Raw genomic sequence first — 26,062 nt, forward strand, 5'->3', positions numbered from 1 at the left:
GTTTTTCACGTCGCTTTTGAAAACTACTGGGAAATTTTTACTTTTGATCCCCCAAAGTACCAACTAGATTCACTTTCCTATCAGAAAAGTTACTGTTGAAGAAAATCCAAGCACTTTTACTGTCCTAAAAGGTGATGACAGACAAAAAAAAAACACATCATTGTAAAATCAATACATTCATCGCTTCGCTCAGAATCTAAAATACATAGGCTCAATTTTTTTTTATAATCATTCAAAGTTTAAATTTAGATGAAATGTATCAAATTGAGTATTTACAAATTATTTAGTAGTTAAATATTTATAAAATGTTAAACTCTTATAGCTAAGGATTGAACATTTAAAATAAGGTTCCACGTAAATAGGTTATATATAAATTACTTATTATTCACAATAATATCATCATATATCATAGGCTGACTGACCGTTTTCGCTCAGAATCGTTTTTCTTATACAATGATATATATCATTGAATTCAAATTTAAAACCATCCATTACAGTGACCTACTTGTAACCTACCGTACAGCAGAGCGATACCCACTTGCCAACCTTTTTTTGAATTCAAAGTGCCGCCAAATCATTACAACAAGGTGTGCTAAATTACATATTATACCACATGCTATCGCTTTGACGTAAGTCTTAACCACGGATAACCTAACTTTTATTGTTAGTCGATTTCAATCACAATTCACGAATTCACGATTGTTGTAAATAATCATAATCGTAATTTTTAAATTTTAAATAATAAAATTAACACAAATTGTAAATTACTTAGTAATAAGTGATTAACTTAATTTGTAAAAGTTAAAAATAATTAGTTCCATAATGTTACTGTTGGGGTGACATCTCAAACTGGTGTCATAATCATGAACATTCAAATAAAGTATCGATGGTTGCAATCAAATTATTTTATCGATAGTACAGTGTTGTTTGCTATATTATTATACACTGTTTATGATCTTAAGGTTGTTTTCAAGCCATTTTGTAATTTGTTTTGGTTTCGTTTCTATCATCCTTTTCACCACTCCTTCGCGTTTGGTCTATTACTATAATTTAAATATTTAATATACTAATATAACATTTTATAATTTACGAAACCATAGAATGTTGAAGGCTGAAATGAATTATGCAGCAGGTAGCAGCTGAATACTGGCTGATTTCCACGTAAACACGTAATTATATTCCTAGATTTATTATCATTTTTTTTTTTTATATATTATTGGTAGGTACTTTATAATGTAATACTATTTACTTTTTAGTTTAACTTAAACTATTTTTGTGTTTAATTTGTATAGTTATCGCTGTAACTACTAGAATCGAAACGTTTTTGAATTTAATTTTGCATTGACGCTCAATGATCCTCAGTACCGTGACATCTATTGTGTTTGTTTTAAAATTTAACAAGTGAGTGCGCTCTTATATTGTATTTTACATAGCTGGTGTTGTTTGATATTGGTGAAAAGAATATGTAGTTATTTTATAGTTATATCGCTTATTTAATAGTGTTGTGTTACTATATTTTAATTAAACAATTAATATTTCTAGGTATTTTAATGGTTTTATTGTGCAACAGTGTGAATGACTGGATTGCCTAGAGATTTTAAATCAAAAAAAATCACTGTAAAAATTGATAATATGAAACGTAGAAGCTATGGTGATTCTCCTCCTATGTCACGTAAAAAACGTCATAGCAGTATTAACAGGTATGATGGTAGTTCAGATGAGCGAGGATCTCCTGAACGTGTTCGCCGTAGAGCTCGCTCACCGCCTAGTCCTAGGCCATCTAGGTATTCAGAACGTGACGAATTTGGCCGCTCTAGGGATTTGGATCGATCGCATCCCACTTATAAAGTGTTGTGTGTGAGTGCTTTACATCCAAAAGCAAGTGACGAACAAGTCAAAGAAACATTGTATAGAGAATACCGCAAATTTGGTGAATTTTCTGTTAGAATATCACATGAACTAGAAGAAAGAGTGGCATATGTGTGTTTTAGAAGCTCGGATGATGCTAGAGATGCCAAACACAGTAAGCCTAGAATAAGTTTGTTTGATAAAATAGCTTTAGTCACACCTGTTTATGAAGGTCGTAGTTCTAGAGATCATTATGAACCAAGACCTAGACGTTCCCGATCCCGAAGTTTTTCTCCAGATTTTGATCGATACTATCATAGATCTCCTATTCCTCAAGAACTTCATAGGCCACATCCAGCTGATAGGTTTTATGAAAGGTTACCATATGGTACTCTTCCCCCCATGCTGCCTCCACGAGACTTCCGAGAATTAGGTTTGCCACCAATACATCCTCATGAACTTATGATACCTCGAGGACCATTATTACACCATGTGGCTCCTATGCACCCTCATTTAGGGCCAATTCATCCGTTGTATGGACCACCAAGACATTTTATGCCACCATTTAGACCACACCCACATCCTCACTTGTTGCATGACAAAAAAGATAAATTTCCAAACTATTTGCAACACATTCCACCAGAAGACGACCCGTTAGCCACACGTACATTGTTTGCTGGAAATTTAGAAATTTCTATTTCGGATGAAGAACTTCGCCGTATATTTGGTAGATATGGAGTTGTTGAAGATATTGATGTTAAAAGACCATTGCCGGGAACAGGAAATGCATATGCATTTGTTCGTTATCAAAATTTAGATATGGCTCATAGGGCTAAAGTCGAATTATCTGGTCAATATTTAGGCAAATTTCAATGTAAAATTGGCTATGGAAAATCCACACCAACACAACGAATATGGGTTGGTGGTTTGGGTCCTTGGACATCACTTGCTCAGCTAGAAAGAGAATTTGATAGATTTGGTGTTATTAAAAAAATTGAGTATGTCAAAGGTGATATTTGCGCCTATATACAGTTTGAAAGCATTGATGCAGCAACTGCAGCTGTCAAAGAAATGAGAGGAGTGGCTTTAGGAGGCCCAGAACATAAACTGAGAACAGATTTTGCTGATGGAGGTGTCTGTGGCAGTCCTACATTAACCTATTCATCAAAGTCTAAGTCATCTCATGACGATGCTGCAGCAACTGCAGGAGATTTACGAGAACTAACCAGACGAGATGAATATCCATATGGTTGGCCAGATGGTGAGTATCCATCTTATAGTTCCAGAGGTTATCGTAAAGGACGTGCAGAATATGGTGAAGAAAGCAGAGAATTTGGCAATTATGAAAACGGTCGTTCATTCAAGCAGCATTCTGTTTCTGATATTGGTTCTCCTCGATCACCACTTCACCAATCGATTGACAGTGATGTAGAATCCGAAGAAGGAGCAATACAATCTGCAGGTCTTATGGGTTCTGTTCGTACTCTAGGAGATTTGGCTCGTAAATGTACTGATATATGGCAAGGCAGTCTTGTATTAAAAAGCTCTCAGTTCCCAGCTAAATGCTATTTAACTTCTGGTGATCCAAATGTCATAGAATCAATGATGAAAGATGAAGATGGTAAATCAACTTTACGCATAACTCAACGATTGCGTTTAGACGAGCCAAAGTTGGAAGACGTTTCTAAACGTATAATAACTGCTGATATGCATGCCATATTTTTGGCGATGCCTTGTTCTACTAACTCAATTTCCAACGATGATGCATTGGTACAAATTAGACCTTTACGTAATTTAGTATCCTATTTAAAACAAAAAGAGGCAGCAGGGGTTATATCATTAATAAATAAAGATCCTGAACCAGCCGGTGTATTATATGCATTTCCTCCATGTGAGTATTCAGCCAAATTATTGAAACGAAGTGCAAAGAATTTAAGCAGTGAAACATTAAAAGATGATCATTTAGTTGTGGTAGTAGTTAGTGGGGGTGTTTCGTAATAAGTTATTCATTTTTTAACTAAATTTTCAAGTATAATTAGTATTTACCTATTAATAGTATATATGGGACGTATCCAAATTTTTTTATATCAACAACATTTAATAATTAAATAGTATTAATTATTATAAATTCTAATAATACTAGAATACATTTTAGGTTAAATATTTTTATTGACAGTAAATTTATTTGACTGTTGATGCTAGAGTATTTATGTTCTTAATTTGAAAACATAAGTCCATAAGAAACAAGTTATTGTGGTTTATGAAAGCTGTGTAAAAGTTTTTAATATGTGCTTAAAATTTAATTAAAAATGTCAGTTTAATTAATTCAAGCTCACACGCACAGCTTAATTACATTTAAAACATGTGGAGTGCGTAACATCATTTATACACATTGTGCTGATGTATCTAGTTCGTAGAATACTATTATAAGTTTATTAATGTGTATTAAAGTGATTCAATATTTTTGATAACCATTTAAAATATTACAAAATGCATTATTTTATTACTGATAAGTGTTAATATTTATACCGATTTAATTAAACCGTTTCTCTTATATTTTTGAAAATATGGTGTAAATTATCAAGCAATCCAGTTAACTTGGATTGTTCAGTAATCTTTTTTGAAGTGTTGTAACTATTTTAGAAAAAATAAATAGTTTTATAATTAATTAACTAATCTTGTGCGTCATAGTAGCTTTATAATAAAGTGTAATTCGCGATTTAACTGTTCTTCTTTTCAAAAATTATCTTAAATTATGTATTACATAGTAATGTTATTTTTGCTTATTTCAATTAATTACACAATTACTTAAATATGAAATATTGGTGTTTCTTTTTTAAAATTTTATTAATGGAGTTTAAATATGGAAGTTAAGTAAATGTTGTGTCGGGTATCTACAATTGTTGGTGTTGTGCTCAGTGTTTACAGAGTTTGGTGTTTTATTTCTTATGAAAATATGTGTAAATAATGTTGTATTTAAATAGTGATAATTGAAATTGAAGAATTATAAACATTAAAATTACAACTTTATTACATTTTATTTCAGGCTGATTAATGGAATTCAAATCATAAAAAATATACTATAAAAAGTATTTTTTTTGAAATTTTAATATAGGTTTAATGACTAAAATTTGAAATTTTAATATAGGTTTAATGACTAAAATTTGAAATTTTAACCTAACCCTTGTGTTTTTATTATTGACACTTCAATTTTGCATCAGTCATTATTATTGATTTATTATGAAGTGTTTAAATTGTCATATCTCACATTATTATCAATATTTGTATTTTAAAATTCCAAATATACCAAATTAACATTTTCCTAATATTGTATCTAAAATAGGAATAATGACTAAGTAGTTTAATTATTAGTCTTCATACCAAATTACTAATTATAAATAGATACACGTTATTCATTTAATTGATTGGTGGGTAATTTAAACTCACTTTGTTTACTTAGGGTATGTTTATTAACTAATTATAAATTGATATCAGCAGACTACCTTACTAATACAGATTTAAGATATTACAAATTAGACAAATACAAGAACATATTTTTGTCCATTCTGTGATTTTAGAGTCCAACCAAATCCCGCTGACTTGAGACTTTGAAAAATATTAATATTAAATCGAGTAAGACTAATTTTTTAGCTTACCTATCCAAAATTCGCTATTCACCCATTTGAGGTCATAATATGTGTAACCGCAACAAAATTATGTTCTTAATGTAAAAGCCTTAGATTACTGTAGAGTGTAGGTCCTAAACGGTAAGACTAATGAACAAATAATCATACCACATAATTTTAAGATCCAAAGAGCTGGTATTCCTAAAATCTTGATGAAGTATTGTATGAGTTTTAAAATTTCTATGACTTCCTGTACACGACATTCTTTTATGTAGGTATGTAATTAGAATGTTATACGGTTTCATTAATACAGCAATAGTCATCCATTTTACGTGCTTTGTTCATCAACGAAGATCGGTAGAACCACGACTGAATAAAAATAATTTTGTAATTCATGAAAATAATTACACAATACATGAATTACCTACATTAAAAACCAAATGCCATCAAGGGAAATAATAGTAAGAAAATGTAAATGCATTATTTGCAGAAGAAAACAACCTGAATAGAGCTTTGCACATTTAATATTAACGATTACTGAACTGTAAATGTATAATATTATAATGACAGTTTGGTGTTTATGGTACATAACAGTGCCATAGCCAGAAAAACTTTTTTGGAGGAGGGGCACTTAATTTTTTTCTCTAGCTTTTGAAATGCTAGAATATTTAATTATGACCCCTTTGTTCATTAAGTGTATTTACTCTTTTTATGACTTTATATTTATGTTAGCAACTATGGTACCTACATTTAATATAACAATGTATTAATATTATCGTAAACCATAGGTTTATGTATTCAGTTATATAAGCATATTAATATATTATCATTATATCAAAATGTGTTGTAAACAATACATTCCATTTTTTGTTCAAATATTATTAAAATTTACTAACAAAAATTCAAAACTATATTAGGGATTTTGAAAACTGGTCGTTTTTTGTGTATTTAGACTAATAAGCAAAAAAATATATATTTCCAGAAGTCCAATTTTAATTTCGAAAAAATATAAGAATTTCTCCACTGTTTGTCTGTGTTTTGTAGGAAGCAACTTTTTTTTAGTAATAAAGTAAAAGTGAATTTTGAAAAATAAAAAAATTAATTTGGTACTATACGTCTATACTAATTAAACAATACTCCAAATAAAAAATCCATTTCCTCTATAACCTAGAAAAGAAATTAAGGAATTCAAATATGTTTTCAAAATTAAAATAGGGCTTTTGGTACTGGGTGAATTTTTCTTCCGCTTGTTGGAGGTTACGTTGCACATGGGAGTTTAACATTTTTCATGACAAAATATAGTGACGTGACAGCGTATATCTACGTTACTAAGGTTCAAGAATCTTAGCCGTCGTTTATCTTTAAGAGGACGTGATACTCGCATGTGTTGTCTCCGTCTTACAAGTGCGTAAAATAGCAAATTTTACACTCGGCCAAACACGTGTAACTCCGTTAATTTAAAAATTAGAGTGAATTGACCTCTTATTAAATCTAAAGGTAAGATTATTATTTAGGCAACCAGCTCATGGGCTTTATAGTATATTTTAATTTTAAAGCGAGTTATGAGTATTTTAATTTTAAGATGTATAAAACGGAGACAACACATGCGGATATCGCGTCCTCTTAATTATACATAAAGCATTCGGGGAACTCACACACACACTAATGATTAAAGACCGGATTTATATTCTCTTAAAATACCTAAAATATGATGCTAATATTCTCTAAAAAAACCTTCAAATATTCTCATTTTATTCTGTTAAAAATTTTGAAAATATGCAAAAATAATCAATAAACATCATTATTTGCTTAAATATGCATTAAAAATTTTTTTTTTCTACTTTATTTTAATAGTGAAGTATTAATTAGGTATTAAAAGTTACGCATTCTCAATTGAACAAATCGTCCACATTTTTTACTCCCATAAGACTGCATAGACTCAGTAACGATAATATGTAAAAACATATAAATCCGGTATTTACTAATGATCAGTCACACAGCACTAACGATTGATGTACAATATTTCCTAAATCCGCCCCCTTCAAAATGGTTCGCTTTCGACAGCCTCAACTTTTAATTTTTATCAAACATAAAATAATATAATATAAAACAAGCCAAAAAAAAAAATCGGGGGGAGCACGTGCCCACCCCCTGGTTACGGCACTGGTACATGAGACTTGTTATTAAAAATAGATTAATAATTTAACCGAGTGCCTAGTTTATTGCAGAATTACTATTAAACATTTTATTGATATTTTATACTTTATTTATTTTACTTTACTTTATTCAATTTTATTTTGAACAAAATGTTAGTACATAATGGTCTTAAGAGGACGTTACTGAAAAAAGTTCTTATTGTTTCAAAAACCATTATTATTTGTTTTTCAGCCTTGAAAAACTTTTTTCATATAAATTATATCAAAAAAATAAAAACATCGTTGCACAGCTAAAGTTCTCCTTTTTATGTGGTGAAAATCTCGTTTCTTAGTTATGATTGTAGCCATCTCGGTTCTTTCTCGCGCTTTATGTTGTGCATTTGCAGGACGGATACACAGCATGCGAGCATAACGCTACAACCATTGTTGGTCTTAAAATTGCCTATACCAAACCCCTTCTAACAAGTTTTAGACCTTATGTTGTGCCTAAATGGTGGAATCTTAGATCATTTAGTAGTACCTATATTATGATATAATAGTGGAATCTTCTTCGTCTTTCTATTATCAGTTATAAATGCCTAGTTGATAAAAATATTTTTTTTAGAAACAAAATTTCAGGGACAGGCGGACAGCCACTCTAAGTACCTATTACCTACCTACTTAATTTTGACGCTTGAAATGTGGTATTGCTGCTACTTACCTAGCGGCATCGATCATGAACTGATAGGTCTACCGGACTACCTTATATAGTCCGTATAATGTTACGTCGAAAGTGTTAAACATACCCAATTGTCCCCTCCCTTAAATGTGCCATCGACAAATTCACTTTTGAAGTTATGTGGCAGGCGCCGAGCTTGCTTGAAGAGTACCTACAACGCCGATTACAGCTGCTCGTTTAAACTCAAAACCAGACTTATATATTAAGTACTAAGTACGTTGATCGTGTACCTATTTGTTTCTACCTACGTTCAATATTAAATAATAGAAAAAAAAAGAAAGAAAGAAAGAAAGATTGAAATGTAAACAATTAACGACAATTACCACGTACGTTCTGCAGTCGTTAATGATCATTAGAGTTGATTCACCTTATAATTGTAATAATATAATATATTAAATATATTGCATATTAATTCACATTTATATGCAATTGACAATTGTTAATGCACACTATATGTCTATATAGATTAGTTAATTTGGGTGTTGGGTGCATAATATTATGATACAATTAACTAAGGCGTATAACTATACGTCCATGGTCCATACCATATTATATTTTAATAATGTGGTAAATTATATTAATTAAGTAATTAATGCGCAATTGTGTATACATGCATCAAACCCTTGCCGAATCAACTTAATCTTATTCGTATTAAAGATGGTAAACAACAGTATATAATAGTATAACATTAACATGTACACACAACCTACTATAGTACTATGTGCAGTTATCAAATGAAGAACATAAACTTGCCGCATTTGTTGAGCAACTCAAAGTACTCCATCATGTGTCATCCACAACATTTATCAGCAGTTTAAATAATGTTACTGAATAAAATGTTCTAAAAAAGAAATTTGTAATAATAGAGTATAGACGTACGTAGGTAATAAATATGTTTTTAGTTAAATAAAAAAAAATCACAATGTTAAAGATATCAATAATAATAATTTTTGACAAATGGTTGTCATCGTTGTTATAATATCATAAACTTGTAGCATTGGTTATAGAATAGATTATTCTTTGAGGTGATCCATTTAACGTAAGACACTCATTATTTGAGAAATCACTAACATTTTGAAAATATTTCTCTCACACAATTTGAAGTGGTTACATTAATTTTGAAGGGTAGCCCTTTAAACTTAAAATGCTATCTCATAAGGTACTCATCTAAAATTAGATTTTTATGTATAAAAGTACTCCAAAAAATGTACTACAATTATGTAAAAAAAATAAAAACCCTAATTATTTTTTGAATTAATAAGTGTCTTACATTAAATGGATCACTCAGTATAATCAATGATAATAGTAACCAGTCAATAAAAAATAATAAAATAAAATATTGCTTGCATTAATAAATGGTAATAAATATACCTAATACTTATTTTGTCTGATCAAATTTTTGTAAACTGATCGCGTGACTGCGTAATAGTTCATCAATCTACGTAATATAAACTAATAAGCATGGCTAAATATATATAAATAAATAAATATATTTGGCCATGCTAATAAGTAATAACTGTGTTTTAACCAATGTTAATAAACCGATAAGTATTTTCTCATTAGCCTGAATTGTTTTTACCTGAAATCTTTTTCAAAAATACATTTTGCTCAATCAAACACTCATCACTATGATGAGTGACTCCAAATTAATTAAAATGTAATAATGGAACACCTAATATACACCTTTTAAATATCCAATCTATAAAATTATAAAATGTAGATATTTAATATTGCAATAACTTAGTTTAATATTAATTTATAATACAAAAATAAAACAAATAATATTCAGTTTATTATATAACAGATAGTTGTAAAATAGGTATCAGCAATTGTGCAGCATCTTGGATGTATGAACTACTATTGGATGACTGAAAAAATACACAAATAATATTATACATATAGCTTTTTAGTAGGGTAAGTATAAAGTAAGTGAATTACCTCGAGATAGACATCACTAATATTATTAGAAGTACCATCAGCATCATATTTTGTCAACAAACTAGCATATTTATTGGCAATAAATCGAATTCGGCAACATACGGATTCATTTAAGCTGAAAATATTAATAATTATAATTTGAAATAATATAGGTAGACATTAGACATGCATAAAATCATACAGAGAAAGTTTTTCAGCTTTTACAGTGACTAGCTGATTTTGTGTATCAATCATTATCATTTCCCCTAACTTATAGAATAATTCCATTGCGGCTGCAGTTAATTCGGCTAATGCTGAAATAGCTTCATCATGAATGCTATCCTCACTATCAAACTCTTTGTTTGATTTTTCATCAATCAAATGACTAACCTAACACAAAATATAAAATATTTCATTTATTGATAATATTTATGAAAATGTATGAACCTACTCTCAGGATCTTCTCAATTTTTACATCAGTACTTATTTGATTAATACAAGTAATTAGAGAATTTTTAAATTCATCTATGGTCATTATTTTTTCATCATCATCAAAATCAAGATAACACAAATCTTTTATTTGATCCAATTTATCTTGAATATCGGTTAACTGAGTTCCTGAGTATGACAACAAAACAGTTTGAAGTTTCATTTGACATTGTTTTGATAATAGTTCAAGACTCTCTAAATGAATTAATCCTGGAAAAAATATACAATTTATTTTATTAATTATGTTCATAACATTTAATGTTTAAAAAAAAAACAAATAAAGGAGTAACCACCACACTGCATATAGATACATCGGTATATATGTATATGTCTTGTAAATTTAATATATTAATCGCTACCCTCAGAATCTAAAAAAGTATAATGAGGTTGCTATGGTAACCTAATTATATTAATCATTGGTTGCTAGGGGAAACCTAGGAACTTAATAACATTAATTTTATCTTTGTTATTGTTTGGTTGTCATGGCAACTGTAACATGTAATCGATCAGAAAAATCCAATAATATTTAAGTGGGAGCCTTAACACAATGACGTCACGATAACGCTCTCCGTGTTGCATAAAATTATAGAATGACCCCCAGCCTTAAGACATACATGTCAAAATGTTCGATTATTAAAATATATGGTTACACAGTAAGACATTTTTTTTAGTATTGATATTGATTTTATATCACAACATTAAATACTTATATCGTAATATTTAAAAAAAAATTTAGTTTATTTTTTTACACTAATCATAAAACATTAAAATAAATAAAAAAATAAAAATAACATGAATGTTATTAAATAATATTTGGCTACTTATAAAAAGTTATAGTAGGCCATACTTGATTAAATCATTAAATGTATTTGCTTTCAAAGTATAAATAAATAGAAAAAATAAATTCTAATGTATTTATACAAACATTGATAGCAGACAATTTGTTTGATATTGTATCTAAAAATATATACATATAATGAAAATTAAAATTAAAATATAGATTTTTTGCTTAGACAACCATTTATAAAGCTGGAAATTACACCAAATCAATAGTTTTGAAATCTTTAAACATAAATCATAATTTATCTGTGTTAACTTTTTTATTTTATTTACTTTATACACATGATATAATTTTTTTAATTGTTTGCATGTGATGAATAATTATAAAATTATGTTAATAATGTTAATACATATAATTTGTTACCTTGAAAACTATCTAACAAATATGCATAACCTTTTCTTATTTCAACTTGATTATTTTGTTTAGATTCAACTTCAGCTTTTGCTTTAGCTTCTTGTAATACCTGGAAATAATCCAATTGACAATACAAAATATTACTTAGATTAAAGAAACAATCAATTAACAACTATCAGTGAAGAATTAAGGTATCCCCTAGAATAAAAATTGTACTGTCGCCAATAGATATTGAATTTGTTTTTATAAAAAAATCTAAAATATTTAATAATAAAGTGTAGTTATACATTTCATGTATGCACACATATAACCTCTCCTAGGCATTTTTATACCCCCTTCTCACCAATGAGAAAATCCTAAATCTGTTAATTGATTTATTGACAAACAATTAAATAATAACCAATAAAATATAATACATTAAGTGATTGCTTTGTGGTATAATAAGTATACTTCAGAAGATCTAGAATTGAATAATCCACTTATTAAAATATATTTATGTATAAAAATGGATCCCCCCTGTTTCCCTTGGTCATCGCATCACGCGTGAACGGTTGGGCCGATTTGACTGATTCTTTTTTTTTTGTGTTCGTAATTGTCAGGACAAGGTTCTTACGAAAGAAAATTTTAGGAAAATCCACCGGAAAAGAAGAAAATTTGGATGTCAAAAAATACAACAATGGCACCATCTGTCCAGAAAAAAATAAACTAAATAATAAAAAATTTAGTTGCAGATTAAAATAATAATAGTGTATTGTATATTGCTTGCTATTGGTTACGGGCATGTTTGTTGATTTGTATTATTATTTTTTGTCAATATCTTTATATATAAATGTCAAAATGAAAACCTTTGAGGCCTATGTTCTCGGAAACTACTGAACCGATCGTTATGATTTTGTTTTTAAATTGAAGAGCTCATTGCGGAGAAGGTTTATGGCATTTGATTGATTCTCGTTAGGTTAGGTGCTCGGGATCAGCTAGTATATATATATAGATATAAATGAATCATTGTTTGTAGATTAAACCTTTGGGAAGAAGATAGGCTAATTTAAAAAAGGGTAAATTTGGTTTTTTTTATCCATTGGTTTTAGTACGGTTAGGTTAGATTAGGATTTCGTAAAAACGACAAACTTGGTATAACTTTGATATTTTAGAGTTATTAAATCATACACTTATGTATAAACGACACGGGGTCCGCGATCTACCGTAGGTAGATTGCCTACCTGATAATATACTGCTGTGAATCAGAATTTTTTTTTTTTCGGGCAACGGAAAAGTTAAGATAAGTTTTGAACAACATACACTGAATATTAAACAACAAATTAAACAAAGTTATATAGAGTTGGTACATTTAACAGGCAACAAAGTGCAAAGGATTAGCTAGTAGTATTATATAAGTAGAACATTTTACAATCTATATAATCTTCGGAATACTATTAGAATACTTTTTTTCATAACTAATTTTTGTCAGTTTTTGAATGGTTGGTAATTATTAACATTTATTAATTTATAATTAAAAATACATCGTAATCATAAGTTATTTATACATTTTGACCACATATGATATGGCCTTATGGGATACAACACATTGGTGCTTATAAAAATAATCATATCATGGGCCAATATTATACTTTGTTCAAAAAATAAAATTAATGTTTATGATTTATAATATATCTTGTTACAAATTTAAAACTATTTTTTTGGATAGGAAAAAAAGTATTTTTTTAATGAATAAAAAATACAAATAAAAGTATTCAAATACTTTACAAGACTAAACTTAAGAAACTATATATTTTATATAATTTTGTTCACTGAAACCTATCAGGTTTTGGACTCCATAAATATATATTTCTTATAATAAACTAATATTTTATGATAACCTATATATTATATAATATATTTTAATGAATCAACTACCTGTGACAAATTAATTTTTTCAGTATTTTGAAAAAATAGAGCTCTTTTTTTTCGCAAACCAGGATCACCATCTTGTAACACTTCTAAAGTTTTCTTGCCAACTGTTTCTAATGTATCAAGACCTCCACTGATAATTTTACTGCCAGTAGTTTCAACAATTTTTGTTATCTGACTTACATTGCTCAGGAAATAATTGGTGTCTAATATTGATTCTGATGGTTCTTCAGTTAATTCATCTAAAATAAAATACAATAGGTACACAACAATAAAATAAGAAAATATATAAAAAAATAAAAATTACTACCATTGACTTTTGTTTCCTTTAAATCTTTTATTTCTTTGTCTTTATCTACTGATGCTAACTGTTCAGGTGCTGGTGCTCCAATAACATTAGTTATACCTTGAGAAACTTGGTTTGTTAATGCGCTTGCTGTTGATAAAAGTGAGTTAACACTCCAACCACTGGACCAACCACCCCATCCCTAAAAAAATTGTTTGTTTATATATGTTTTAATTTTCAATTTAATAATAGTTGATAAGCATATTTCACTTACTTGTGTGTTAGTTTGTTTGATTTCATTTTGAACAACTTCAGAAACTTTGGGTCCAGGTTGTGTGCGATTGTCATTGTTTACAACTAATTTATCCAATTTAGACTGTGCCATTGAAACTCCGCTGGATGCATCATTTTGCCCAGATTTTTTTGTGTTCTCGTTCTCACATTTCACATTTTGTTCAGTATTCACTTCATCAGATAAATTGGAAAATGTAGACAGTGTTGGTCCAGTTGGCTTTGATTCTAAAGACACAGGTTTAACATCTGGTAGGTCAAAATCGCTTTCAATTTCCCATCCATCTCCGCCTTGACTGCCTTCATCAGCACTCTCAAACTCAACTTCGGAATCTGACATGCCCTCGCTAAATTATATACAAATATGCATGAACAAAACACCTTAAATATTTACCACGATTCCAAAACTATTAGTTTTTTGTGCTTGATTTTGTTTGATAAGCGCATTTACTTAAACATAATGACGAGGTTGATATTTGTATAAAAAAAATTAACGTTGATAGTTCATGTATAATCGAGCATAGACTTGTAAATAGTTGTAATGTATAATATAATAATATATTTATGATACACACACGTAATAAACAGTAATAATAAATTAGTATCTATAAATTATAATACAATCAATAGATTTTATTATCATTATCATGGCTAAATATATTTAGCCAATGGCGCTCTTATCATGGCTAAATATATTTAGCTATGGCTCTTATGAGCCATTCGTCTTAATCTGACCGACCGGCCCGCCTCCAAGATTTTGTAAACAAAATGTTATCACCTTTTAGAGTGTCGCTAAATAAATATGAATCTATTGTTCTGTGATTATAATATCATTCCACCTTATTCATAAATTATTGTTTAAATATGATAGTTAAATGTGATAAAACTGATATTTCGTTGTGTACTTGCGAGTTGCGAGTTGTGGTTCGATGAAAACAAATTCGTGTTGTTTTTAGTTTTTGTTAATTACTATAATCATTATTCATTAGTCATTACTCATTAAGGCACTATTGTTCGTTATTCTCAATTCTGTTGCCCATTCAAGTATCAAGTCCACCACAACGTACATATTATTTTGTAATATAATTCTCGAATTTAACCGATTTCACATTTATCTTTTAATTATTCATACAGGACCACTGGTCAACCGAAAAAATGTAAAATCGTGTTTTATTTAGACAGAGTGCTTTCATATCGTTAATATGTGGGTGAATCCCAAGGAAGTGTTAATCCCCAACACTTTTTGGTAAATTAATATTGTTTTATGTTGTGTCTGTAAATTGTAATACCTAATGCTTTCATGAATTATGATTATTTTGTTGTTTTTAGGCAAAACGAAAAATTAAGTGTATACTTTCTATTACAACACCGCGTCGGTCATGGACAGGGGAATAAATTATCTTCGTTATTAGTTGGGACGTTTGATAGTTTTTTCGAAACCAAACCAAGTCCTTACAGGATCTTACATCAAACACCAAGATCAGAAGTGTATTATGGTATTCTTGTTGTTTAACAGCTATTTAATTAGTGATTAGTAACTAGTGATTATAACACTGTGAATTACAATACGCTTGTAATAAAACCGCTAGTGCGTTACATCTATCAAAATTAGCCTTTATCAGAGTATTATCCTAAGCTTATAGGCGCAATTATTCAAAATTCAATCAATTGGGTTGAAAAAACACGTTTGAGCCTTATAGTTTTTAGTGGAAAACTAATGGGATATACCCCACACTGCCCCTAGGCTAAAATCAATTCAGAACATTAACATAATTTTAGAACAACTTTTCTAAAATATGAGTACATATTTTGTTATTGAATAATAATAATAATAATATCAAATTGATTCTCCTTCTTGAATTTACAAAAATCATTTAAGTTTATTAACACTTTAACAATTATAATTTTTGCAATTTTAAATAACTCTAATCTTGCTCTAAATTGCACTTACAATATTAACCTAACCTGAATATGTTTTTAAAAAAAAGATGTGTTTAATGATGCTTGTGTAGCTGCAAGGATGTCAAAATAAAGTGTTTTATATTATATTCTAAATTATGAGGGGGGGCTTGATTTCCAGTAGGCACAGGAGCCTAAGCCCTCTCAAACATCTTTTTGCTTATGCTTTTTAGATTCTGAGTGAAGCGATGAATGTATTATATTGCCTATATGCTATCGGGATAACTTCAATTAAGTGTTATTTCTTAGGTCTTGGCATTGTAATTGGTTATGACTAGGGTATAGATTTTTAGGTTCAAAGAAAGTTGAAATATCCTAATATTTTCTCAAAAATAAATACAATTAGGTATTCTCTTACCATTTTTGTTTTAAAAATGCAAAAATAAACAAATATATGTTTTAATAAACAATTTTTTTTTTAACAAGTGTATTCAAGAAAAAGTTAGAAACCATTATAGGTAAGAGAAAAAACTTCTAATAAAACTTGATAATGAAAATATTATTCCCTAACCCATGAAAGAATTGTCTACATTATTTACTCAATTTAAAATTGCTAAGCTCAGTAATGATATTTCTTCCCATCTGTTTCTGTACTCTTCACTCCAATTATATGGAATTGGTTACCTTTGTCCTACACCTTCATAGGTTTTTGTCTCCCTCCTCTCGTTAACTCACACTCAGCAATGATGTATTTAAACCTAAAAATTGGGACCCTTGTTATGACCACAGTCTAAATTGTTATTTTTAAAGATACATTTTAATTTTATTCACTTGTAGGTATAACAATGTTTTTTATTATTATATATCTCTAGAAATAGCTTGTGCATTGACTGAATCAGATATTTTAAAAGATTGGGAGTGGTTGGAAAATAACCTGGATCTCAAAATATTTGAGAATGACGATGATGTTACTGACTTTGTTCGCTGTAAAATTAAAAGCTTAGTAGCAACTAATGTGTCAGAGACGCCAGATGAAGATAATTCTGAATCGTTTAAAGATGCATCTATAAAATTTCACCGCCTGTTCAATGTGTCACGTGATACTACTCTCGTTTGCTACTATGCTTGCAGGCAAGTTAAAATTTATTTTTATATTTTATTAAATATGTTTTATTTTTTCAATTTATATTTTTAGCTATCTGAAAAATAAACTCCCTCGCCGAGGTTGGCTATATTTATCTGTAGAATATTTATGTTTTCATTCATACTTGTTGGGTATAGAAGATAAAATAGTTGTAAGATGGACCGATGTAATCAATTTGGATAAAAATAATAGTATTTTATCAGATACAATCAAAGTAACAACAAGAGACAAAAGAGAAGTAAGTTGTAGTACAACATAGTTTTTTTTCTATAATCCAAATATGACAATTTAATTAGTTTGTCAAATAGCAACTAAATATACAATCATATATTTTTTATTGTGACTTAGGTTATCCAGACATAAACACATTAACTTTTAGGGTCATTCTTACTTATTGCATTATTTTATAATTTAAATATGTCTACCCTTTAAAGTTGTGCAGTGGCGTAGACATAATTTATGAAAAGGGGGGGAGATCAAAAAAAGAAATAAGACATCTCAACCCTTTTATTAAGGTACCTAGTAAAATATTTAAGAATAAGGAACAATGAATATAATTTGAATTGATTCAAATAAATATTACTTTGCTGTGAATAAACGAAAAAAAAATTATAATTGTATTCAGTAGGTATTTACAAAATTGTCAAAATTCAATAGCTCGATATGACAAAATATTACATTGTAGTGCATACTACATAATGTAAGCTAAAACAAAAAATAATAATAAGCCAATGGGGGGATCTGACCCCCATGCCGCCCTTATCTACGCCACTATAATGCCAAAATAAGAGATTGCTTGGTGCAAAAAAAAATAAAATAAATCACTGTTTAACTAGTAATGCATAAGAACACGTTAATAGTCTCAGGTTTCCGCACTTCCGGCTAACAGACTAGCCAGACATGTGTCTCCCATAGTTTGTTTTTCGACACTTCGATACACTACTTCTGACTATACTTAATAGTGATGTGTCAAACTCTGATTTTTGAAATCAAACCAAACTTGAACCGAATTTTAAAATAATTTATTACTTGGATTACCTGCCAATTAGTAACTCATGACAGTCTCGTGTTAGTAAAGAAGTTTTCTTAGTACAATTCTGTCTCTTTTTGATTTATTTGAAAACTTCTGGTTATGATAGAATGTTTTTAAAACTAACAATATCTAATTACCAACTTAGTAATAATTTACTCAAGGGGTTGCTAGATTGGCTGAGATCCCAAAACCTTTTCAATGTCTCTTCAAAAATCATTGTAAAATATTTGAATAGTCATTGTTAATTAATTCAAATAGGTTAGCCTCTCTTGAGTCCTTTCTAACCTACTCTCTCTTTAATATATCAGTTTATGTATAATACTTTATTTATTAATTTATTTTGTGTAGTTTTAATTTTGAATTTATATAATAACAGCCATTTTTTTTTTAGTATAGATTTTTTATGTTCCTGCATTCATCGGATACATTTGAATTAATGAAGCAATTAGTTAATCTAGCAATGAAAGGGTAATAAAAAATATATTTAGTTAATTATTAAAAATACAAGTATTTGTGAGTAATTAATATAGGTATTATTTCGGCATCTTTAAGAATTTAAACTTATGTTGTATGCAATAAGACCCTTCACAGAGATGAACTACTAATATGCATATGTAACAAGCAACTTAATACTCATATTAGTTATGAAAAGTTGATACTTGAAATCATAAAAGATTTATAAATTAAGGGGTAAATTAGGAAAATTTAATATTGTATTAATTTTTGTTTAGAATTATTAATGATGTGTGGTTCAATAAAGATCATAACCTTCTACTTAAAGTCAAGTAAATTGATTTAAATATTTTAAAAATATTTTTAAAATGTAAATGATTGTTTCATTTTTTTCTTACAGTAAATATGTTCCAAAAAGACAGTCTTTTGTAAAACGTGACTTGGACGCAAGAGCTATGTCTGAAACATATCGGCTTCTATTCCGATTACCTTTGAATGAAAAACTTGATGGAGTTACTAATGCTACATTGTATACTCCGTACAATAAAAAACATGTGTTTGGACAAGTGTACTTGTCTCAAAACTTTATGTGTTTCAACAGTAAAGTATGTGAATATTATTTTGTATAAATTATATTTAAAATAATATCTACTTATATTAAATTCTAATATAAGATCTTTTAACAGACAAGTGATCCATTGAATGTGGTTATTCCATTATGTGATGTATCACAAGTTGAGAAATTAGAACCTATACCCAATGATCAGTCATTTGATAATTCCATTATAATAACTTTGAAGCTAACAAGTACAAATGAAAAACCGCCATTTTTCATATTTTCACAAATTATGGAAAGAGAATTTTTCTTAAAAAATATATCTGAAATTTTAGGTAATTTAGAAACGTGAGTATTGCGTTGTATTTATCATTATTTCTTTTTAAGTTAATGCCCAGGATACATATACATTTTTAATTTAAATTTAGAATTATTAATTTAACATATTATACATTTTAATATTATGATTTTATATGTTATATTTAATACGCGATATATATTTATAGAAGATCATTTTCTAAATTCCAAAGAGTTGATTCAATATCAGATAGCGAAATAAAACTACCATTGCGATTTACTTTTCGAATGAAAGAGCATGATAATTCTATAATTAAAATCAAACAACGAGCGAAGGAAGTTGAATGGGATTTGTACTTCAAAGAACACGGGGACGGTGTTTCAATGTATAAAACAAAAGAACTAGTTAAAATGGTTTTAGTGGGCATACCAGAATCATTGAGATCAAATCTTTGGCTAAAATTTTCTGGTATGAAACATTATTAATATTTATTACTTTTTAATTTGTACTGTTTAGTAAATAGAATCTCATTATTTTATTATTATTTCAGTAATAGTTCAATATAATTGTTGGCATTCAATTTTTATTAACAATTTTGGATTTGCATGTTATTTTTAGCTATCAGAACTAGAACTCACAATATTTCATTTTTCCACTTTTCTGATAAAACTTATAAGTTATAAATAATTTTTGAGCGCATAAAAAATCCTTAAATATTGTGTCCAATCCCTGTATTTTAGCCGACAGTATTATAGTTGACAAATATTTTGGTTGACAATATTAAAGCCGACAACTAAAATTCCGGTTCTCGTGTTTCTGCTAAAATAATTTTAGGCAGAAACTAAGTTAAAAGTTAGGACTCAATATTCTGATATAATTATCTGATTTTTTATGCACTCCCTATAAAACAGGGATTATAATCATTTTATTATTCATTGTATGTTTGATAATGCTGAGGCATCAGATGTTGGCATGGACGACGGTGACGATGACTACAGATTTCTTGTGTATTACAAATATTATTGCTATACAGAGTCGTGTCCAAATTAAAGTTTTCTTTTAAAAAATATGAAAAATTATTTAACATACAAATGAAGCTGAGTATTCAGCTACTTAATTATAAATTCATGATTACAAAATTGAATAATTACTATTACTACGTATTGTGTTAGTCAGTTTAAGTAGAAATGTTCAAATGTTTATCATCTTTTTTTTTTAATTGTAGGTGCTTACCATGATATGGTGGCTAATCCAGGACTATATAATGAGTTAGTAAATATTGCTTCTACAACTAAATCGATATCTCATGATGAAATCGAACGAGATTTACATAGATCATTACCTGAACATCCAGCCTTCCAATCCGAAATTGGTATTAATGCATTACGTAGGGTGCTTACAGCCTACGCAACAAAAAATCCTCAAATTGGTAAAAGAAAAAAAGTAAAAGCTATTTAACTTTATCTTAATAACACAAATTTTTTTTTAGGTTACTGTCAGGCCATGAACATAATTGCATCTGTGTTGTTAATTTATTGTACCGAGGAAGAAGCATTTTGGCAGTTGGCCTGCATTTGTGAAAATATGTTACCAGATTACTATAACAACAAAGTAGTAGGAGCTTTAGTTGACCAAGGAGTTATGGATAATCTTATAGCCAATCATTTACCTTTTATATATGATATTTTGTCTAGACTTGGTTTGATTCAAATGATATCATTGTCTTGGTTTCTTACAATATTTCTCAGGTTAAATAATTTAAAATAAACTAAATTAATTTAAAAATATTATTTTTATTATTATTATCATTCTTATGTTTATAGTGTGATGCCATATCAAAGTGCAATTTATATTGTTGATTGGTTTTTCTTTGATGGAGCTAAAGTCATTTTTCAAGTAAAATTTATGATCTATGAAATTATAATTTATACTATTTGGACGTGCTTAAATATTTTTCAGGTGGCTTTATCTATTTTAGAAATGAATCAAAAACGTTTGGCTTGTTGTCGTGATGATGGTGAAGCAATGCAAACTTTATGCAATTATTTGTCAGGAATCTATAATGAAGAATTAGAGCAAAGTGAACTATTTAAAGATGGTGATAAAATAGAAAGGGTAAAAATAATACTCTAATATAAATATTTATAATGTACACTAATAAAAAAACATTCTTACAGAGTGTTTCTGTTCAAGAACTAATCAACAATGGATACAAGAAATTTAGATCTGTTAATAGCAAAAATATTGAAAATCTTCGTGTTATGAACAGACTTAAGGTGGTTCAGTCAATGGAAGATGGAAATGAAAAAAACATAGTCAGATCATTAGTCCCAGATAATTATTTTTCATCTGATGAACTGATGGTAATCATAAATATTATATTTTATTTCTTTATACTTTATTAATTTTAGAATGATAATTATTATTGTTTAAATTTGTTAAATATACTTCAATTTTTGTCCTTTTTTTTTGTTTAGGATTTGCTAAAATTTGTTAGAGAAGAAGTGGTTTCTGTACACAAAAGAACACACGTTCAACCACTTAAGGCAGAAACACCTATGGAACCTTATGAATTGTATAGAATTGACTTTTATCTTTTTGAAACCATGTTTACGGTGATTTCCCCCTTAGCTAAGAATAATGGTGCCAGTAATTTGGCAGTTCGGCTGTTTAAGGTAATTAGAATATTTGTTTAATAAATATCTGATTCATCATATAATTTCTCATTAGTTGATGGACATGAATGATGATGGTTTCTTAAACTTCCGTGAGTTAACAGCAGCCTTGGGCCTAACATCTACTGTTGATGTAACTATAAGGCTAAAAATGCTCTATTTACTACATTTATCACCACTTCTTTCAAATGATTTACTGTCTTCGACTGAACCAAGTAAGGGTAACAAATAAATAATTATTCAGTTTGATCATAGTCATAGACCAAGATCATAATCATATTATTTTAATTAGATATTTCTGAAAGTGGAGCTGAATATGCGTCTGATGCAGCTGAATATTTTAATGCTAATATTTCAAGAGGTATAATGTGTAGCAAGTTAAATATATATTTATATTGTTTTTCATATTATACAAGGGTTATTTGTATTTTAATTATGTTTATTTATTTTAGAATCAAACTTAAATGATTTAAAAACACTTAGAAGTGTTACTAATTGGAAACACTCTACAATTTGTTTACCATCCATGTCTGAAGATCGTTTTGTTGCATTGTGTAAGACTATGTATGATCTTATTGAAAATTCAGCTATAGACCAAGAAATGCATAATAACATATCCAAAATAAGTAATTTATATACTTTAAAAAAATATATTTGTTAGATAAGTCTTTGTGGTAATAAGTAATTGTAGTATAACCTCTAAATTGATTATTATTATTAATATAATTCTGTTTAAAAGGTACACTTTATTGGTGATATGGCCATGTGGGGATGTATCAATCGATTTTATATTTTTATGTAACCATTTAATATTATTTATTTTATATACCAATAACTTTTATTTTGCCTTTTAAATTTAATATTAATTATTCATGTCAATTCTTCATAATTCTCTATTATTGTTATATTTAAAACTAGCTGATCCCGTGCACTTTGTTGCCCGGAAACCAATAATTATTATTATTATTGCTTCAAAACCCATGGCAACCATTTATAAACAAAAATTTCTATCGGAAAACTCAAAATCTCTGTTTGAGCATTTCCCGGGGTTGGCCCTCCCTTTTTAAATTAGCCTATCATCTGCCCAGAGGTCTAATGTATCTGTACCAAATGATCCCTTGCACTTCATTGCCTGGCAACCAATAGTTATTATTATTATAGCTTCAAAACCCATGGCAACCATTTATAAACAAAAATTTCTATCGGAAAACTCAAAATCTCTGTTTGAGCATTTCCCGGGGTTGGCCCTCCCTTTTTAAATTAGCCTATCATCTGCCCAGAGGTCTAATGTATCTGTACCAAATGATCCCTTGCACTTCATTGCCTGGCAACCAATAGTTATTATTATTATAGCTTCAAAACCCATGGCAACCATTTATAAACAAAAATTTCCATCGGAAATCTCAAAATCCCTGTTGAGGCACCTCCCGGGGTTGGTCACTCCCTTTTTAAATTAGCCTATCTGCTGCCCTAATCCATCTTATATATATATAAAAACAGCTGATCCCGCGCACTTTATTGTCCATTAAAAATTCCAACTCTATATGAATAATATGTTTTATATATTACCATGTATATATGAAAAATTCCATCGGAAATCTCAAAATTATATATGAATGGTTGCCATAGTAATATGGACACACAGACATACATTCATTTTTATATACCTATAGATTATCTTTTATTGTGCTGATAAAATTATTTTTGTTAATTATTATCATTTAATATGTTTTAAATGTATTAATAACAATCAAAATGTTCCAGGTGCTATTTTATTAGAACTCGGTAATTTGAATAAAGAAGAGTCAAATAAAGTGAGTATTTTAAAATCTAGTTTAAAATAACATTACATTTTTAAATTATTTTTGTTAAACAGTCAGGAGAACAAAATAACAGCGAATGGTTTATAAATGCAGAACAATTTGTTGCTACTGCATTAACAGTACAAAAACTGGTCGAGTTTATTGGTGCAAGAGCTAATGTCTCACAAGCTCTTCACGAATTGAGAAATAATTGAATATTTGAATGTGATAATATAAAGTTATAACTAATAATGGATCATATGAATTAAATTATTGTTATTTATACTTTTGACAAAATCAATGCAATAGCAGGGTTTAATACCAAATAATAATAAAATATTTATAGTTACATTTTTACCAATTGTTAATACTTATTAATATTATTATATAGTATATTTTATTTTTATATATTATATCAATCATGTATTTTTATATAATTATTGTTTATTGTGTTATGAGAATTTATCTAATAAAAATATAAGGTAATTTACAATATTGTATATTATATTGTACATACTATAATCAGAATATGGACACTGATAACAATACAAATTATTTACAACTTGCCGAGGGTGAAAACTAAATGAGAGCGCATACAAATCCAAAAATATTGTGTCTGAATCGCATTTTAGTTGAAAATTTTTTTATTGGACATGCATTTTAGTAGACCCATATTTTAGCCGGCAGTACTTTAGGCTTTGACCGACAAATATTTTGGCTGACAATATTTTAGACGACATTATTTCAGCCTATAAATAATTCAGCAGACTGTATTTTAGACGGTTATATTACTTTCGGACTTTTTACAGCCCCTCAACGAAATCAGTCATCATTCAAGAAAATAAAAACTCAGTGTGACTACAATATGGTATGAAGAATATACCAGATACCTCATACCTATTAATCTACTAAAATAATACTGGAAATAATTTAATAACGTGTGCCTCGAAAATACTGAATAAATTGAAGAAGTAAGACTATTTAGTATATCATTAATTCAATATATTAATTTGGTTTTAAATTTACATAATAAGAATAATACACAATTTAAAAAGGGTGGATATGTGGATGTCGCTCTGTTGTACAGAAGGTTACAATTGGATAACTATATAATGGATGGTATTAAATTTGAATTCAATTATATAATATCAATGTATACGTCATACGAAAAACGATTCTGGGCGGTGACGGTCTGTCAGTATAGATATTTTATATTATATTTATATTGTTATTAGTTATTACTTATTAGTTATTACTAATACAGTAGCCTGTAAGTTGAATTAATATTATAAAATTACAACAAAATAACTATTCTTGGTTATTTAATGTGTAGTATCCTCAAAATTTGAACATAAAGTAACTATAAAAAAAACTGTGTTTATGTATCTTTTTAGAATTTTTTTGATTATAGAATTAACTACTTACGTGATTTTTAATTTTCAATCCTTATTATAGCTATAAAAGTTGAACATTTTATAAATTTTAACAACAAATAGTTTTAAAATTTTAGATTTTATATATTTTGTCAAAATTCTAACTTTAAATGCTTATAAAAAAAAATTGTGCCTATGTATTTTTAATATTTTTCAACTGCTATTGTAATAATATATATGGAACCTTGAATTAAATTTTTACGCTTTTCGACCCATAGCAAATAAATTTTATCGATATTTTAAAAAAAAAATTTTATTTTAAATTGTCCGTAGACAGCTCAAAATGAGTCAAAATGAATTGATAAAATAAACATATGGTATAAACTTCAAGTATC

The 26,062-nt window shown here is 28.4% G+C and overlaps 3 protein-coding genes across 9 annotated transcripts; 2 read left to right on the top strand and 1 right to left on the bottom strand.

Annotated features, from left to right (window-relative positions):
- The first annotated feature begins 938 nt into the window (after positions 1–938).
- Positions 939–8,959, top strand: LOC132950893 (RNA-binding protein spenito-like). Of its 3 annotated transcripts, XR_009665266.1 has the most exons (4): positions 939–1,169; positions 1,293–1,401; positions 1,543–4,963; positions 4,997–8,959. XR_009665266.1 is itself a non-coding variant. In XM_061022501.1 (3 exons), the coding sequence occupies exon 3, from the start codon at positions 1,576–1,578 to the stop codon at positions 3,844–3,846; it is 2,271 nt and encodes a 756-aa protein (XP_060878484.1). In that variant the 5' UTR covers positions 939–1,169; positions 1,293–1,401; positions 1,543–1,575; the 3' UTR covers positions 3,847–8,959. The 3 variants fall into 3 exon arrangements, 2 of the variants coding, with proteins under 2 accessions (XP_060878484.1, XP_060878485.1); XM_061022501.1 differs by having other exon boundaries at positions 1,543–8,959; XM_061022502.1 differs by having other exon boundaries at positions 939–1,161; positions 1,543–8,959.
- Positions 8,960–10,071: 1,112 nt separating this feature from the next.
- On the bottom strand, positions 10,072–15,030 carry LOC132950894 (protein FAM114A2). The gene is made up of 9 exons (XM_061022503.1): positions 14,829–15,030; positions 14,418–14,781; positions 14,168–14,345; positions 13,864–14,099; positions 11,959–12,058; positions 10,717–10,964; positions 10,468–10,655; positions 10,287–10,401; positions 10,072–10,216 (listed from the first exon to the last, which is right to left on the bottom strand). Exons 1-9 carry the CDS (start codon positions 14,879–14,881, stop codon positions 10,142–10,144), a joined length of 1,557 nt encoding a protein of 518 aa, XP_060878486.1. The 5' UTR covers positions 14,882–15,030; the 3' UTR covers positions 10,072–10,141.
- A 220-nt stretch (positions 15,031–15,250) lies between these two features.
- On the top strand, positions 15,251–24,791 carry LOC132950892 (TBC1 domain family member 9). 5 transcript variants are annotated; one of them, XM_061022498.1, is made up of 21 exons: positions 15,253–15,511; positions 15,569–15,680; positions 15,764–15,930; positions 17,206–17,464; positions 17,529–17,715; positions 18,902–18,978; positions 19,242–19,295; positions 19,364–19,568; positions 19,650–19,867; positions 20,026–20,285; positions 21,043–21,246; positions 21,307–21,565; positions 21,641–21,713; positions 21,777–21,932; positions 21,995–22,180; positions 22,295–22,492; positions 22,548–22,707; positions 22,785–22,853; positions 22,945–23,118; positions 24,257–24,306; positions 24,369–24,790. In XM_061022498.1, exons 2-21 carry the CDS (start codon positions 15,637–15,639, stop codon positions 24,507–24,509), a joined length of 3,141 nt encoding a protein of 1,046 aa, XP_060878481.1. In that variant the 5' UTR covers positions 15,253–15,511; positions 15,569–15,636; the 3' UTR covers positions 24,510–24,790. The 5 variants fall into 5 exon arrangements, with proteins under 5 accessions (XP_060878483.1, XP_060878482.1, XP_060878481.1 ...); XM_061022496.1 differs by having other exon boundaries at positions 15,253–15,497; XM_061022500.1 differs by having other exon boundaries at positions 15,251–15,680; positions 22,945–23,046; positions 24,369–24,791.
- The last annotated feature ends 1,271 nt before the right edge of the window (positions 24,792–26,062 follow it).

This window comes from Metopolophium dirhodum, chromosome 8, assembly GCF_019925205.1.
Source record: "Metopolophium dirhodum isolate CAU chromosome 8, ASM1992520v1, whole genome shotgun sequence".
Taxonomy (NCBI): domain Eukaryota; kingdom Metazoa; phylum Arthropoda; class Insecta; order Hemiptera; family Aphididae; genus Metopolophium; species Metopolophium dirhodum.